Below are 18,706 nucleotides of genomic sequence, written 5' to 3' on the forward strand. Positions count from 1 at the left end.
TGCAGGGGGGCAGTCGGCGTATTCTAATGCCCCACCGACAGGGCCGTTCACAGTTAGAGTCATTAAAACCGGAAGTAAAATCCGGTTAGTCTCGCAGATTGCGTTTTACACTAATGAAAAAAAAAGCAAAAAGAAAACAATGATAGTAATCGCGTTTTCACGTTTTTTTTTTTTTTTTTTTTTTCATTTTTTAAAATTTTTATTTTATTATGGAAAAAACAGAAAGCATAAATCAGGGAAAATAAATAAAGAAATAAAAAAATAAAGAAACGGCATAAGTAACCTTGTACGATTCCAAACTGGTATGTTTCCTCGTAGTGTTCCTTGTGAACACATCCGCTGCGGTGTAAATGGGGAGAGGGGGAAGGAGGAATCTAATAGAGAGAAAAGATGTTGCAACTTTCATTGAATCTAAGCTATTTTGGCAGTGGACTCTCACCGGAAAAAATATAGGAATGTACCATTGTCGAGGAACTGTAGAGGAAATAGGCCTATAGCAAACCTCAGGTAATGTGCTACAGTCTGTATGCATTACATTTGCATGTAATGTCATGATCTTTAATCCTATTAAGGTCAAAGTTGGAGGGGAAAAAATGAGTTCATTTTATTTATATAGATAGAAGATAGATAGAATAGAAGAAGATAGAAGATAAAAGGTTTAATAGAACAATATACTCTTTTTTTTTTTAACGAATGTTGTTTAAAAAAAAACATCTAAAGAAATTTGAATATTTATTATCTTCAAATCTTAACATAAAATTCAGTGCATATTTAGAATTACACTTATTTAAAAAAATAATCAGAAAATATTTATGATATACATACTCCTCACAGCATGGAGATGTCATATTCTAAAAATCATATGAATTTGGCTAGTAACTTTTCTATTTGGCTAGTAAACGAAAATCTTTCGTTGTCAAAGGTCAACTAAAGATGAATTTGTCTGTAGAGTTCTGAAAAACATTTTTCGAAGACAATTAGCGAAAATTGAGTTATGCTAAAACAAAAAAAAAAACAAAAAAACTGGAAAGTTCAAGTCACAATAAAAGGGAGGTAATTGTTTTCTGAAAACTGAAAATCTTAGGCCAATTTAGCAAAACTCAATTTATATAAACAGTATCTAATTTCAAGAAAATAATTAGTGTTTGACTTCTTCAGGGGTTAATTGTAAGCTAATTGAGTAGTTTCTTGAACTTAAAAAAATTTCTCAGGTGCAAGAAAATCAATAAAATATAAGTTACCATCTGTTTGCACTGAACAGCTGATTCTCCCAGTTTTGGTGCGACCATTCAACTAGAAAAAGAAAAAAGAGAGAGAGAGAGAGAGAAAATTAAAATGTTTTAATTTCTTTTTCTTTTTCTTTTTTTTTAATAAATCTATCAATAACATGCTCCTTCCTCTGGTTACATAGTTTTGCTAGTTTTTTTTTTTACTACCTGCATAATAAGCCATTCATTTCAATTGGAGTAAATTGGGAATCCGAACATTGATGGTGAAAAGAGAGAAATGTGGTTTTAGATGTATTAAAAATATCCAGTCACCTTTTTTTTTTTTTGTATCATGCACTCATGGGCGTAAGAGAGATCTTGATCATTATTGCTCTTCAAAGTGTTGCCATAGATGATCAGGTCATCTGTATAAATGTTGATGAATAATTTTAGGATGCAATAGCATTCTAAAATCAGCAGCAGCAGTTAAGATACTCTATCTTAGGATGTATCTGACCCTTATCCAAATAAAGGATGGTATCAGGGATGAGGTACTTTCTGGTGCGATGGAATGATCCAACCATTTTTGCAGTAGCTTTACTATTGAATGCAGTTTTATAGGGTAGAAAAGCTTTTTTTAGATGATAAAGTTTAGGAAAAGAGTAGAGGGTGATTGTATAAAAGGCTGGGAAAGATGGACACCTGTGACAAGATATCGCAGCTTCAATCACTAAATTCAGAAAAGTGAGGCATTCAGATTCTGGGAGGAGGGTATTCACTTGGTTAATCGATATTCTAAAGAGAGGGTTCTGAATTGAAGAAATTAATTCCAGGAGTTAATGAAAATATTTTTGTGATTGAAAAACAAAAAAAAACAAAAAAAAAAAAAAAACACGGAAACTAGTGATGGGGTGATTCCAATATAATTACAGATTATGTCTTTGAGTCTTCATTCCGATTCTTTCAAATTTGTCTAATTATAGCGAATGGATTAATGCTAAATCCTGTGTAATGAATGAATATATTTTCTCTATTTTCAAAAGTAAAAATACACAAAATGATAAAGTTTAAGAACAGAGTAGAGGGTGCATGTATAAAAGGCTGGAAAAGATGGACACCTGTTATTAAATATTGCAGCTTCAATCAATAAGTTCAGAAAAGCAAGGCTTTCAGATTCTGAGAGGAGAGTATTTACTTGGTTAATCAATATTCTAAACAAGAGGGGGTTCTGGATTGAAGATTTTTTTGCGATTGAAAACGAAACATGGAAACTAGTGATGGAACGATTCCAATACAATCACCGATTATGTTCTGGAATCTCAATTCTAATTCTTTCAAATATCTAATTATAGAGAATAGATTAATGTTCAATCTTGTGTAAGAAATAAATATATTTTCTCTTTTCTCAAAAATAAAAATATACTTGATGTACAATACACAAATAGATTTTTATAAGTATTTTTCTCCAATGTTGTCTTCAAAATTATTTAAAAAAAAAAAAAAAGAAAAAAAAAAGTGATTTGAAAATTTTATTTCTATTTTTCACGTTTTTTTCACTCATATTTTCAATTGTCATTTTTACTGTGCCAGTATTTCCGCTTTCATTTTTACCTAAAACCATCATAGCGATCTATAGACTTTAGTTGTACTGGTAGCTTAAAAATAATAGATATTTATCGTTAGTACTAATGATGGAAAATTTTTAAAAGTAAATAAATAAAAGAATCATTTTTGGAATCGGAAATTAGGCACAAATTTTTCCAATTCTGATACCCCATAACATTTTCATGTTCCCAGATTCACAATTCTGATTAATCATCCCGACACTAATGGAACCAATTAGAAAAAGAACTCACACAATTAGTAATACAGACAGAAGCTTTCAGTAGATTATCCAGTTTTTTGATTGGCGAATATGCTTGTTGGATTTGAACAAGATAATCTCTCATCTGATCCAAATCCTCTTTGTCAGGTGGCGTTAGATGACCCTGAAATAATAAACGCAAAATAACAATATATAGCATAATAATAATACAATAAATAACAATATATAAATGTAACATTTCTGAACACTTTACTGCAATTTCATGGTTTGTCCCTTCTTTACAAATGGTTTATGATATCATTTAATGAGATTACACTGTTAAATATTCATAGGTGTGTTTGTTCGTATAAATATTAATAAAAGAAATTGGTGCAACTTTACTATAGTGTGTCGTCTAATCCAATCGTGCATTTTCGAACAAAGGCATTTCAGAAAAAAACATTACATACCTATATGTCTTGTCGAAATTAGTATAAATTTCAAAATTTACAAAATATCATCCAGTAGAAGATGTGCTAGAGCTAATTTTCGAAAAAAAAAAAAAAAAAAGTGTACTATTATCGAGAATAAGCAAGATGGCCGACTTGAAAGCAGTTATCTCCCCCTGATTTCAAGCATCTAAAGGGTTAATTTACCGTGAAACTGCAACTTACTCTTATAATTATTTTTCTACAGGACCATTTTTTGTAATTTTTGGAATTTATATTAATTTTGGCATGACAAAGTAAGTTTTTCTCTGAAATTCATTTTTTCAAAGACACACTCTAGTAAAGTTGCAACAAGAATTTTTGCGTGGGTGGATCAAAAAATGGAGTCATAGAAAAAAGTCAGGAAGAAGTTTTCAGGAAATAAGCTGTATCATGAAAAGAGAAAGTTGCTGAGGCTTAGTAAGATGTTATGTCAGATGTATGTTGTAAAGTGTAGCAGTTACTATCTCTCAAAGATTTTGGCGGTAACAACCAAGGTAGTAAGATATATTTTTTAAGATGTTCTGATAAATCTATCTACTACCAGGGAAACCCGGCGATGCTCGAGAATGAATGAGGATCAATGAATGTTTCAACATTCCATATTTTATTGCCATCGCAATCAGTAAAATCACCCATTTTTCAATCCTCTCTGCAGTTACTTAGTCCACAATATACTGTAGTCTACATTACACTGTAGAGAAGCCAGTGTTGATTTAATAAAATTATTTTATATAATGGCTTGAATCAAAGATTAAAATATCAAATATCATGGTTCTAAACAGTCATTTCGAACACGCCCCTATCATATCAAAGAACCTACTGTTGATTTTATATGTTGGGCCTTTCTACTTGTGCATTAATAAAACTTCTCACATGCACTTGTGATGTTAAGCTGTATAAGGTGTTAACTTTAGTCAAAATCACCTGTTCATTCTTTCACTGGATCTTTTTGATTATCAATACTTACAGAAGACATTTCAATACAAAACTTATCTAAGAACACTGCCAGGCAAATAAAGTACATTTTTGTGAAATTTCAAAAATATCAGCCTGGCTATTTAGGAGTCCATAGGAAACAAACTCACAAACACACATACATAGACATGCGCAAAGTTCCTTTTATATAATAGTAGATATATATATGAGGTGCCTCCAATAAGTTTCCAGACTTTTTTTTTTTTTACTGGTACTTTTATTGATAATACACACATGAAATTCTAGTACACTTCGAAGTAATCTCGTCTCCTAGTGAGGAAGATTTTACATTCTTCTTAGCCAGATTTTATTTCAGATTTCCTGCTATCATATCGTTACGTAGCGCTAGCTAATATTTTTAACTTCTAATGCAAGTTTCCTTTCTCCGCTTAATCTTACCTTACGTGAAAAAATACCGTTTTTAACATTTATTAATCAAACTACATTCTTTTAAATTTTAAAATATTATAATGAACCTGTTGTTATTATCAGAATAATTACTTTTGAATTTAGTGCCACCGACATGTATTCAAATAAATAAACCTGAATAAATATTTTGGGAATTTTATTTATTTACTGATCCAAGAGACTTCCGGTTTATAAACTTGGCAGATGTAAATGGTGTTACTTAATCTGAAAACCTACTATACTACATTCTTCTACTTACTGCTTGACAATCAGCTGGATTTGTATTTATGTAGTTTAATTATATTTGGATGAATACAAATTTTCTTTTCATTATGCTTAATTTATTATTTAAAAAAAAATCATATTTTAGCTATGTTAAGTAAACATTCATTTATTTTATAATTAAAAAATATTTTACTCTCAATATTAATTATTTCTGTAAATGTTTTTTCTAAATAAACACATTCATTAAAAATACTTTTTGTAAATAAACATTCATTAAAAATATTTCTATAAATAAACATTTATTAACAATATTTCATAAACAAACATATTTATTAAAATATTTCTTTAAACAAACATATTTCAATGAAAATAAATTTCCGGTTATTCCTATATTCGATCTATGTTTTCGTCACAGTTTCCAGATTAACTAACATTGTTTACTTCTGACTAATTTCAAAACTCAAAGTTGCTTGGATCAGTAAATATGCAGGATTGCCAAGATTTTCAAGAGTTATAGACAAAAGCTTGCATTTCAATACTTACTCTAAGTCCGAGATCACTTAACGGTCTTGTTCGAGCATACACAATATTATCATACAATGTTGAAACACTTCCATTGCTAACAATAAAAAGAATATATAATTAATGGTTAATAATATTCTGTTTCAAAATAAAGTGAGCATTTAATATACAAAGAATATACAAAGTTTTTGTTTTAGTTTCTTAGATTTTCATTCAATTATTCTTATGAAAAAAAAAACAAAAAAACAAAAAAAAAAAACAAAGAGAAAATATTTAAGATTCAGAATTTTTTTTTTCATATATTTACATTATATTTTGAAGCCAAATGAAACAAAGAAAATACGAAAAAAATTCTATCTAAAAAATCTGAACAAAAAAAAAAAAATCAGAAATCTTATCTATATATATAAAAGGCAAAATGTGTGTAAGTGTGTGCACATTTTTTGTATATCCGGCAAAGGCTTTTGGAGGAGGAGGGGGGGCTCTCGGGGTGATTACTGTTTTTTTAGAACTTTTTATATACTTGCTAGATTATAATATCTACGATTTACAAAACAAGGTAGCAGCTATCTTTTATTTGAGCAACTTTTACATGCTATTACTCTCCGCATGTTTGTTTGGCTTTTCCGTATATAAGTGAAATTGAATCCAGAGCAAATGTCTCTCCTTGGTATGAGGGCCAGGGACGTCTAGTAAGCAATGAGGTTTGATCAATGCAGCCCAAACCAGTTATATCAGACAATTGCTATTCATTTGGATACTCCCCTTTACATGGAGAGCTGCTTTTTCCCCAACATCTTGAGGAAAACAAAGTTAAGTGCGGGATTTCATTTCATTCCCCTATGGCGTGATGTTTGACCTCATTAAATTTACGCACCTGTCACGTAACTTGTTAATCGTTTAATTTCAACCATTCTCACGTCTTTGCCTTCTTAACGTTGTGGTAAGATGTAAGGCTTACTTTTCCGCCTTCACCTCAAGGCTTCAGGTTCGAGCCTACCTACCTACTAAAACTTTTTTTTTTCTTTTACACCTCCAAACACCCAGGCAACGCCGAGCACCCACGTTAGTATAATTATATAAAAAGCAAAATGAGCGCGAGCGTTTTTTCCTCGGGCTTCTCACGTCGGTTACATTTATGGAGAAGTTTCCTTATATTTCCTAGATCGTAATATCTCTGATTTGCAGATGAAGACCATTTATCTCTAGTTTGATTGAGTTTTTAAAAATTCCCGTTTCCAGTGTTTGTCTTTCTCGTATAAATAAAGCGAAACTGATCAAAGCAAAGGCAATCGCCTGGCCTTCCGGGCCGGGACATTTTGAAGGCAATCAGGTTTGATCAATGTGGGAGAAACCCTTCATATCAGACAATTGCTATTCATTTGGACACTGCCAAAGTTCCCTCTTTTTGTGAGGAGCTGTTTTTCCCCAACTTCATGGGGAAACAAATATAGCAGAAAGCGGAGAGCTTAACTGGCCTGCAGCCACATTTAAGTGCGTGATTCTTAACTTAATTACCGATTCATTCATTTTGCTATCCACTATGGTGTAATGGTTAGCGAGTTATCTTTTTTTAGTTTTTTTATTTCGTCTCCTCCACGCGGCCAAAACTTAATTACCAACTCTTTTTTTCACTTTCTTTTCCTCCTTCTCTGTATGGGTTTTTAACACCTACAGACACCCGGGCAATGCCGGGCACCCCCGCTAGTCTATATATATAAAAGCGAAAATGTATGTATGTATGTATGTACGCTTTTCCTCAATGTCCACAAAAGGCTTATTTCAGAGAAGCGCTCGCTTGGTTCACAACTTCTTAAAACTTTTTATATCATCTATAAATTTTAATATCTCACAGTTAACCACGGAGCTCGCCTGTCTATTTAATTTTATTGACTTTCAAACGTTAATTATTCCACATTTCCCGCATCGGCACGCGTTACATTCGATTTTCGGTATAAAAAAAAGCGAAACTCGACTATAATCACTGGCCGAAAGCCAGTGGTCTCTAGAGAGCTAAGTAACGTTTGGTCAATGTCGACTTCGTCATATCAGAGGGTAGCTTTCATTTCGAGACGAGACGCTCCCCCTAATAAACAGGGAGCGGGTTTTTAAAAACAAACTGATTTATTGATCTCATTAAAAACTGTCCCGCAGAAAATGCTAACTGCTGAATAGCTATCGCCGTCACGTCAATCAAAAACGCGCACCTGTTTTATTTTCACACTTTACTATTTTCCAACTGTGCGTCGTCAAGGCTTCGTTTTTTTTTTCACGGGCAACTGTTTTTTTTTCACATTTCGGGTTTTTTTCAGAAACACCTACAAACACCTGGGCAATGCCGGGTACCCCTCGCTAGTCTTATATAAATAGTGATTTTATCTCCGTCTGTCTGTCTGTCAATCACAATTTTCTTAATAATGTTAATTAAATACATTGCAGAATTCGTTTAATTTTGAAATATCAGAGATCTTAACTTTTAAAAATATGTCTGAAAATCATAACCTGGAGATCAGCAGTCTGTCATTCTACCAACTATCAGGATTTTCTTAAAGCACTAGCGGGGTGTCCAGCATTGCCCGGGTGTTTGGAGGTGTGTGTGTGTGTGTTTGGTGAGGGTGGGGGTGTAGATCAAAACAAAATGGAAACTAAAAAATAAGCAAAGCTGTTTAAATATTAAAAAAACAAAACAAAAACAAAACAAAAAAAGACCAGCAAAAAAAACAAAACAAGACCAGCAAAAAAAAAAGTTTTGGGAGGGAGGTAAGCTTGAACCTGAAGTCTTGAGGTTAATAGTCTGATGACTTAGCATGACGCCACGAAGGCAGGGATTTGAGAACAGCTGAAAATAAACGTTTAAAAACGCAGGTGGTTGAATGTCAACGTCTGGTTTTCTAGGTCAAACATCACGCCGTAGTAGTAGTAGTAGTAGTAGTAGAGGAAACAAATTCACAGCGCAAATTTTGTAAGCGAAAAGTCGCTGAAATAAAAAATATTTACGACGTAGTTTCGTAAATCGTAGATATTATAATCTAAGGTGTATATAAAAAGTTCTAAGACATAGATAGTAACCCCCCGGAGAACTCCCCCCCAAAAAAGCCTTTGCCGGACATACAGAAAAAATGCACAACACACACACACACACATTTTGGCTTATATATATATATATATATATATATATATATATATATATATATATAGAGAGAGAGAGAGAGAGAGAGACTAGCCTGGGTGTCCGGCATTGCCCATGTGTTTGGAGATATGTGTTAAGCAAAAAAAAAAGTGGTAGTAGGCAGATAGGCAGGCTGGAACTTATATCGTGAAGGAGGAAAAGAATATTAAAAAAAAAAAAATGTGACGTCTTTGCTGTTGCACTCATCGCCAAACCGGAAGTGACAAAGGTTTAAATTATGGCTAGTCAATTGAAAAGAGATGACGACTTTCGAAAATATCGGTGAAAAAAGCGACTCGTCCCTGCAGAAAAGTGCCCAGTTGAGGGTGGCAGAATTAATGTTTTTAGCCAATTTTTCGATATTTGTCGTCTGAAGGGTCGAGCTTCAAAACAATACCGATCTCGTGAAAATCCGTCGCCTGTGTCGAAAGTTTTAGGCAGGCATACAAACATACATACATTTAAACAGACAGGTGAGATTTATATATATATATACTAGTGGGGGGTACCTGGCATTGTCTGGGTGTTTTTCGATGTGTGTGGTCAGTCGGGGTGGGGGTGGAGAGTGTTAATGAAAACTTAAGAATAAGCAAAATAAAAAAAACAGAAAAACGAACGTTTGAAAAATGGCTTAAATAACCCTGCTTCAATATTAAAATTTTTTAAAAAATCGAAAAAGACATCTCACACCACGATTCGAACCCAAAACCTTTAGATAATAAGGCCATGCTCTAAGCAACTGAGCTAAGACGACGTCGCCGAAATTGTGTCGCTTTTTCAAATATTTAAAGTAAATCAGGTTATGACGTCGTATGATGCATGCGTAGAAGCGAACTCGTGATGAGAGGCCGGTCTCACAGCTGAGCAAAAGTAGTCAACCGTCTATTTGCTAGTTATTTTAAAATAAATTATATTTTCCAGACAAATACCCAAATATTCATAACATAAAAATCTGGCCTATTTGGATTTTCTTATAAATAGAGCTTCAAATATTACCTTAAAATACTTAATGCTATGACATCGTAGATTTATTATTTCTATAATGCTTTTGTCTGTGATGTATCGTTATTTTCATGGAAAGTGTTTGACTGAGCTTCAGTCTATGGTCCCCCCTCGCCTAACTTTCACTAGAAACACTCGTCTAGCTGAAAACACTATCAATAATTCCCCCCACTCTTTATCTGTGCCCAAGCCTAAACGTAGATTCCATGAACAAAGCTTCATTCTTAGAACTGCATGCCTGTGGAATTGTCTTCCGTTTTCCTGCTTTCCGGCTGACTACAATATGATTGTGTTCAAGTCTAACGTAAATAAGTTCTTGATGAACCGTTCCATATAAGTTATCAAATTTACTGAATTTTCATTACTAATGATTACTATATTGTCCAATTTCTACTGTACACTATTTAACCCTTATCCTTGAGTGGCCTCTTGGCCTTGATAATGTAATGATGTCTGTGTAAAAAAAAACAAAAAAAACTATATACTGATATCAAAAAGAATTTAATAAAGATTATAATACTAGTTTTTAAAACAAATTTTTGCACAAAAAACAATTTTTAATAAATGATGAAACTTTGAAATTAAAGATGTGCATCTGAATATTTGTTTACATTGTCATATCCAGTCTGTTAGAATCAAAGTGTAGTATCTGTAGAGTAGCCCATATAATACATGCTGTAGTGTGTTGACTGCTAATGGATTAGGATAACAATCGTTCTCGCTCCCTACACTTTTGAACGACTTGTGCTGCCAAATTTTTTAAAACTGTTTCTTTTAGCAAATTCATGTTGGTTACTAGAAAAGCATGGATAGTTAAGGTTGAAAATTTTATTGTTTAAATTTTGAGTCTGGCTTACTTGCTTCTTTGATTTGCACGGATAACATTTTGAGCACCTTATTAGACTTTGAAGAACTTTAAAACACTTATTCTTTGTAAAAATAAATTATCGTTTGAAAAATTTTCCGCTTTCCTAGTGACCACTGTCAATAATTCAAAATGTAATATCTGTTCTATCACAAGAGGTTAATCTTCCAGGCATTACCTTCTCTATTCAGAGGACGGGTTTGGGTTTAGTTCTTTAATTTGTGAGGGAGTGCCGATAGAACAGACCAGGTTATTTATACAACCAGATCAGTCGTCCGTTTCAAAAGGAGCTGGATTTTCACTTTGATCCCGTGTCTAAACTTGTCTTTGTGGGATGTAAATAAATAACTGTTTTTACTACATTAAAAAATATATAGTCAAAACAACTTTAAAACGATAAAAAAAATAGCTATAGAAATATTGTTACAATAATTAAATTTTCTAGAAATTTGTATTTACAAATATGATCGAAAACAAAATATTTTACAATCCATGCATACTCACACTAGCATGTACTCATTGATTTTAAAACAGTAATTAGCCTGATGATTTCTCAGGAGAATAAAACAAGTGTACTTGTCATAAATGTATTTTCAAACTACTACTATGTTATATAAAACACACTACAGTTGATCCAGGGAAAAGTTAATCAGACGTGTACACACAGTGTGATAATGTTTGGGAAGTGAAACCTGGCCAGTCAGGGTTAATCATATGCGTTGTATGGAGAGAAATGTTGATGGATATGTAATGCGAGTTTTAAAGATAGCTTAGATTTAATATGCAGCTTACGACGATACAAATAAAATATTGGCACAAAGAAGGTCATACAGACCAAGAATTTGATTTGTCTATACAAGACAAACAGGGCACATACATATATACGCTTTACTAACAACCAATTTAGTATCACTTTTGGATATATATATATATATATATATATATATATATATCCTGTAATAAGTCTAAAATAATCTTATACATAAATTCAAATATAATATTAACATTTTAAATTCCGGGTATTTCTTCAGAATTTGAACCAAACTGTTTTTAAAATCCTAATTCAACCTTAAACTAATCTAAGTTTTAGGTAAAGTCGGTTTGTTTTGGTTCAAATTCTGTACAAGCACAAAATTCAGGTTTCCTTTTTCTGTCAAATAATAGTTTGTTTGACCAAAGTGACAAGAGTATGCACCAAAAATGGACCCAATAGATGACATGAATATTTATTGTTGAACTCACAATTCTAGTTTATTCATCTATTGTTTGATAGAATTGAGAAAGAAATATGATTAATGTTAAAATATTTATTAAAAAATATAATCATATACAGAAATCAAAACAAATTTTTACTGTATTTTGATTTTATTTTTAGTAGTTGGTCATTTTCACTGATATATAATTCAGAAATGTCTTTAATTTAAAATGTGTTTCTTGGTTAAAAATTACAAAACTTTGCACATTTAAAAAAAAAAAAAAAAGGTTTGTAGAAAACAAAAACAAACGCATACATTATAAGTCTTAATATAATTTTTAATACTTTAAACAGTTCTCCATCCTCAATCAAAAAGAATGTAGGTCTGATAAAAAAAAATAGGTAATAGTTAGCGTCTTCCCTAATTTTGTTGTGTGGTGCTGAAAAGACTAAACAGTACCATCATTCATTTTGTTTTTCCGTATTTGTATTTTGAAGCGATTTTTTGAAATGAAAAAAAAAAAAAAAAAAAAAAAAGGAACTATATTGAAAAGTATATTTTGATTTCAATAATTTCATAAATATATAAAATTTCAAAAAACAAAACAAAAAAAAACAATAAGTGTAAATAAAGACTAATTGTGTTATTTTATCTGTATAATTTTGTTATTTTTTATTCTATAAATCTCAATGATGTCCTTTTTATATTTAAATAGATTGCTTAAAAATACAATACTGAATAACAAAAGCAAAGATACTTGTTAAGCGTTTTCATTACTAATTGCTAATACATAATAAATAAATAACAATTAAATATGAAATTTTTGAAAAACTGGGTATTTTCCACTTTGAACATTTCAATTGCCTTTTGCTGAAGCTCCTCTGCTATCACCTGAAGTCGGCCATAGGATGCAGACTAGATTATAGGAGAAAAATTCTTTTGCAGTCCAAACGTAATTTCATGTGGAGTCATCATCATGGACATTTGAGAGGGTCATCAAAGTGTATTTGAAATTAGTTGGATTCAAAAACGAAAATTCAGTAACCTTTTATCAAGAAGTACATATTTTTCTTTTATAAAGGACGCAAGACTGTCCGAAATATGAACGCGGTGTTCAAAAATGGCAGTTAAAAATTGGAAACTTTTTATAACTCCAGAAATCTATATGAAAAGGGGAGATCACTCGTTTATTAATTTTATGCATTACCTCCCTTAGCTAAAAGTAATAAACGATATATTGGAGTAGCCTCCCTTTTTAAAACTGTGTGTGTGTGTATATATATATATATATAATATATATATATATATATATATATATATATATATATATATATATATATATATATATATATATACATACACACACACACACACACATACACTTTGAAGTATTAAAATGAATTAGATTACAGGTTTGTGAATCTAGTGTTTCAAATCTTATAGAATACTGGAAGAAATATTCATATAAGACAATCCCAGCCAAATAAAATTGCTCAATATATTAGACAGAGCAAATAAAAATTATAGATATGTTCAAATTTAATTTAAAAGAATCAATTTTCAAAATAAAATTTATTGATTGAATCAAAGAATACAATGTTTAAATTAATGTCCTTAATCCATGGATTTTCAATGTAAGTACATCTCAGAGGAAAATTCTAGCAAAATACTAATATTGGTTCGCAATTATTTTGCTAAATAGCACATACAGAGAAAATATTAAAGATGAAATGCCTTTAAGGGACATAAAGAAAGGGAATTAGTGTTGAAAGTAAAATATTTGGATACCAATTATCATATCCAAATATTTTACTTTTAACATTCAACTTTCAATAGATTTTCACAAAAAGCAGATAAATGCCCCTTTAAATGTGATAATTCAACTCTTCTCAATGAAAAGGATAACTATTGGAAAATATTCGTAAGAGATCAGATTATCTTTGGCATCTTAAAAAACAAACAAACAAAAAAAGCAAACAAACAAAAGCGAAAAAACAAGCTAACCTGGTGTATTCAATGGCTAATAATTGATATACATGTTCTTTTAATGGCAGAATCACGCATTCGTGCAAGGCACTTTCAATTATGGCATCAATATTAAGAATTTCATTGGTACCAAGCTACAAAAAACAAAGGAACAAAAACAATAATTAGGAAATAAATAACATAATTGTTACAACTAAAATTTCTTTATAAAAATAAATGTATTAATATGGATGGTGCATGTGCGTGAGTGTACGTATATATAAGTAAAACTTATAATTGAAAGACATTGGCTCACATTAAAAAAATATTTTTTGTTTTTGTTGTGAGATATTTAGCATCATAAGAGAGTAAATATTTGTTCTGACTAACAAAATACCATATTTTTTATTTAAACATTTAACAGAAAGTCGCAAAGCAAGCGGTTATAACAAAATCATGCTATGATAACTTAGCTAGTTTTTATTTTCAATCTTCTCTCTCAGCAAAATACTAAATTTATGTCAAAGAAGCTTCATCAGTCATAAGATCTCATACTATGGCTAACCTGCTTAAAACAACTTTTTTAAACAAATATGTGACCGGGGGGGGGGGGCTAAAAATCTCACATTCCAAAATAAGGATTATTTACAATGGGGGAAAAAAAATGATGTTAATAAAAAGACCTCCAATTACAAAACTCTGGCAGACACCCTGGTTTGCCAGTCAAATAGGTGATGCGAATTCAAACACTTTATTAATCAAAAACCTCTTACAAATACTTTAAAAGGAAACCCGCATCTCTGACAAATCAAATGATCTGTAACCTTATTGTGAACAGGATGGGAAACTGAAACCCCTAAAATTGGGGTTAAAAATACACTAAAAACAATAAGAGGAAAGGTGAACAAAAAGCAACACAAAAGACACGCGAGTAATAAAAAAAAAAAAAAAAAAAATCAGCGAAACAAGTGGTAACAAAATTAAACAAGGTAACAACTAACGCAGTGTAATCACAGTTAAGTCAATACATCACAAGAAAAACATTCTTATAAGACTGTATGATTACAAAGACTTATATTTATAACCAGGGGTGAAAAAAAAATATATTGAATGTCTTGGACTTCTTCAAATCATAGCTTTCGTTTTGACACAAGACGGGAACTATTCTCCGCTGATCATAAACTAGATAAATGTTACAAATTTTTACCTGGAATTCTTTATAACTCAAAAGTTTATGCTTCCTAATGTGTACAATATTTTTATTTTATTGTCTCAGAACTTTTTGGATGTTAACTGATAATTTAGATTATTTGAACTTCTATTCTGATCTACAACGTCATACTTGGGATGAGAACAATACTCCTGCAGACTAACTAAAAGATAAATCTACATATTAATATAATAGCGGGTGTTATTTTCTGTGTCATGCTTACATCCGGTTTGTTTAATTGCTATGTATTTCCATTTCTTGTCATAAATAATTTCATCAAGAATTCTTCATAAGTTTTGATTTCGATTATGGCTGAAGGAACTCCAGATATGTATACTATTTTTTTTTTTTCATAAGTTTTTATTTCACTTTTGATTAAAGCTAATTTTATTTTTGAAACCACAACTTTATAATATATAAAACTCGATAGAACATTAACTCTATCATAATATATATGAAAGCTGCAAGAATTAAAATATGATATTTAAGCGTACTTTACGACCGGACGTTGCCGGGCGTCCGTGCTAGTATAGATAAATACTTTTGCAGTTTTAACAAAAAAGCTACAATAATATCAGAGCGTCTCCATTTATACTGAATATCTACAGAATGCCAATATCAATATATTGCATATTAATGAGTCCCTTGTGGAATTTCCACAGGTCTCACTAGTCTTTATTATTCATAGATTTTATGATAAATAAATTTTTTTTTTACAACGCTTACAACCGAAATAAAAAGTCAGTACTAGTCTGGATTATATGGACTTCTATTCTGATCTATAATGCCATACTTTGGATGCGAACAATATTCCTGCAGACTAAGTAAAAGATTCAGCGCAAGATTCTGTATAGGTTCCAGAGTTTAACTCGAGGATTTCTGAGTTTGAACATATGTGACTGAAGGTCAGATGTAAGTATAAAATAAATGTGAACCTACCCCCACCCCACCAATATTCTCATCATATAAAAACAGATTTCATAGATAGATACAATAGATACATTTATTGCTGGGCATTTCTGTCTATTGGTTACTTAAAAGCTCCAAAACTACACAAAAGAATTTCAAACTTAGCATGAAATACCCTTGAAATGCTGATGGTGCAATATGGAAGTTGAAGTGTTGATACTACTACTACTAGTAATGCTATTGCTAAGCATAAAAAAATAAACACATAGGAGGTGTAAAACAACTAAAGATAAAGAATATCTAAAGTTAAGAAAAGGTAATAAACCTTTTCTTTATTCTATATATATGGTCCAGGATAGCAGATATAACTTCTTGCTGGAAGAAATAAAGCCTGGCTGATTAACACAGACACCCACCTGGCTGGAAGAATAAACATGCAGTGATTTGATGAAAAGACACCTGCAAAGGTCACTTGTAGACACAGGGAATGAAAACTCATCATTAAATAAACAAAAAAGAAAAAGATGACAGCTGTGTCCTGTAGGAAGCATCTCTACATTGGGCACATAAACAAAACATTGTGTGTTCAAAAACACTATATTAACTGACTAAAATAAAGATTGGTAGAAAGCCAGTTGACTAGGAAATTCATGTAGGGAAAATTATAGTGTGCATGATTAACGCAGGTGTCATTTGCTTAAGAAAAGAAAGAAAAAGTCTCAAATTCGAAACCTGACCAACATGAGACAAAAACATGTCTTATGCAAATTGAGATACGGTTGGGTTTGACAATATAAAAAGACAGCATTTATTTAGTTGGAGATGATTTTTTGTCAGCTCGATGTTGGTACAGTGTAGTTTGCAATAACATCGAAAAAGGGAACAGGACAGATTTTTGTTACGCGTTTCGATTTTTCTTTCTCTTTTACTCAAACATTCAACGATTAGGAATTCAAAAGATTACCTTCTGTCAACTCATGTACACCTTTCACTGAATCTACTCAGTCATCAAACAATAAAAATATACAAATGTATTTTTATAAGTGTTAATCGTCATTATTTTCAAGACAGCAGCAGAGTAATTATTCAATAAAAAATGTCTAATTTTGAAGAAAATTTGTTCATTAATTCAAGTAAAATCTATGAACAAAAACAGATAAAAGAAGAAAAGGAACAAAAATTCCAGAAATTAATGTTGTAGATGTTAGCAACACATTTCGAAAGAATGGAAAATAATTTTCTATTAATCTGCTAATTCTATGAAAAATATTAATACATAATTTTTATGCTTTCAAATTTTTTAGATGTAAATTGATTATCTGCATCACTCAAACTACTATTCTCACAATATTTTGAACGTTACCTCAGACCATCTCCAGATGTATCTTGTTGAACGTACACAAGGGCCCATGGTATAACGGATAAACCACTTGATATAATTCAGTTCTAATTGAAACTTTTGTGGAGTTTGAAGGTTCAATCCTCAGTGGAAGCGATACTAAACAATATAATTACAAAATACTTAAAACTTCTATACAGTCATATTTGACAGAATGAGAGCATGCTACCCCTGTAGATAGTTCGAAATTCCATTCGGATTCCAAAGTTTGCCAGAAAGATTCCCAGAATTTCAAGATCGGAGGTTACATTGACCAAAACACTGTGAGAATAACATTCAAGATGAGAACAGCAATCCAAATAATACAAATTATATAATTTTTGTTTAAATTTGACTTTAGAAGAAGGTATACGAAATAAATTTCTTTCATTTCTTTGCATCTAACAGAGCTATAAAATTCTCACAGCGGCTCGTGTGTGCGTACGTGTCAGAATGATGTATTGAACTAGGTAAACTTAAATCTGTCATGTTAAAAGTTTATTTTGTAACATGTATTCAGTAACACATATTTTGTAACATGTATTTTCTAGGAAAAATGAAAGATCAAAATAAAAGATAGCATGGGAAAATTAGAGGAGGAGAAAATAAAGAAAAAATTTTTTTAATTACCCGACTTGATTCACGTTCTATCAACATATTCAAGCCTTCTTCACTGTTGTGAAGTAAATAATTCTTGATGCCGGTCATGAATTGCCGCATCTGCAACAGAAAGGAAAATTGGGAATTAGTCAAACTAAATGCATATTAAAGAAATGCTGGTAAACAGGACTAGCTGAAACCACTGTCAATAATTTTCCCCACTCTTTATCCGTGCCTAAATCAAAACATAGATTCCATGAACAAAGCTTCTTTCTTAGAAGTGCACGCCTGTGGAACTCTCTGCCGCTTGCTCTCCCGACTTCAACTTGGATGTCTTCAACTCCAACAATAACAAATTCCTGATGAATCGCCCCCTTAAGTAATGACACTTTATCAAATCTCCAATACTAACTATTACTAAGACACTATCCCATTGATTACTGTACACACAATAACCCTTATCCCTGAGTGGCTTCTGGGCCTTGATAAGTGGTGACCATGTAAAAAAAAAAAAAAAAAAGTGGATATTTATGAAGGTTGATAGCAATGCAGAAAAAAAAGAAATGGTGAAAGAAAGTTTAAACAAAAACAAACAAAACAAATTGAAGACAGTATTTGGGTTATGAATCTTCATAAAATCTTCTTTTTTTTTTTTCGAAAGATCTTTCATATATTAAATCAGTAAACGAGACTTGTTGATAAATATTTATAAAAAAGTATCCAGGATGGTGTAACAGTTTTGATAATTTCTACAGTGAACCTCCCTTTCTCAAATCAAT

At 31.4% G+C, this 18,706-nt stretch overlaps 1 protein-coding gene across 2 annotated transcripts in view; it reads right to left on the reverse strand.

Moving 5' to 3' along the window:
• LOC145269473 (protein sprint-like) overlaps positions 1-18,706 on the reverse strand; it is a 322,088-nt gene that overhangs the window by 19,491 nt on the left and 283,891 nt on the right. For both annotated transcript variants that reach the window (XM_080125186.1, XM_080125194.1), the window contains 5 exons: positions 17,958-18,047; positions 13,870-13,985; positions 5,655-5,730; positions 3,065-3,196; positions 1,242-1,293 (listed from right to left, as the gene is read on the reverse strand). In XM_080125186.1, the coding sequence (XP_079981312.1) occupies positions 1,242-1,293; positions 3,065-3,196; positions 5,655-5,730; positions 13,870-13,985; positions 17,958-18,047 (466 nt within the window). The remainder of the gene's footprint in view (positions 1-1,241; positions 1,294-3,064; positions 3,197-5,654; positions 5,731-13,869; positions 13,986-17,957; positions 18,048-18,706) is intronic.

The sequence above is a fragment of the Euprymna scolopes genome, chromosome 4, assembly GCF_053919585.1.
Source record: "Euprymna scolopes isolate OS-2025 chromosome 4, ASM5391958v1, whole genome shotgun sequence".
NCBI classification, from domain to species: Eukaryota; Metazoa; Mollusca; class Cephalopoda; order Sepiida; family Sepiolidae; genus Euprymna; species Euprymna scolopes.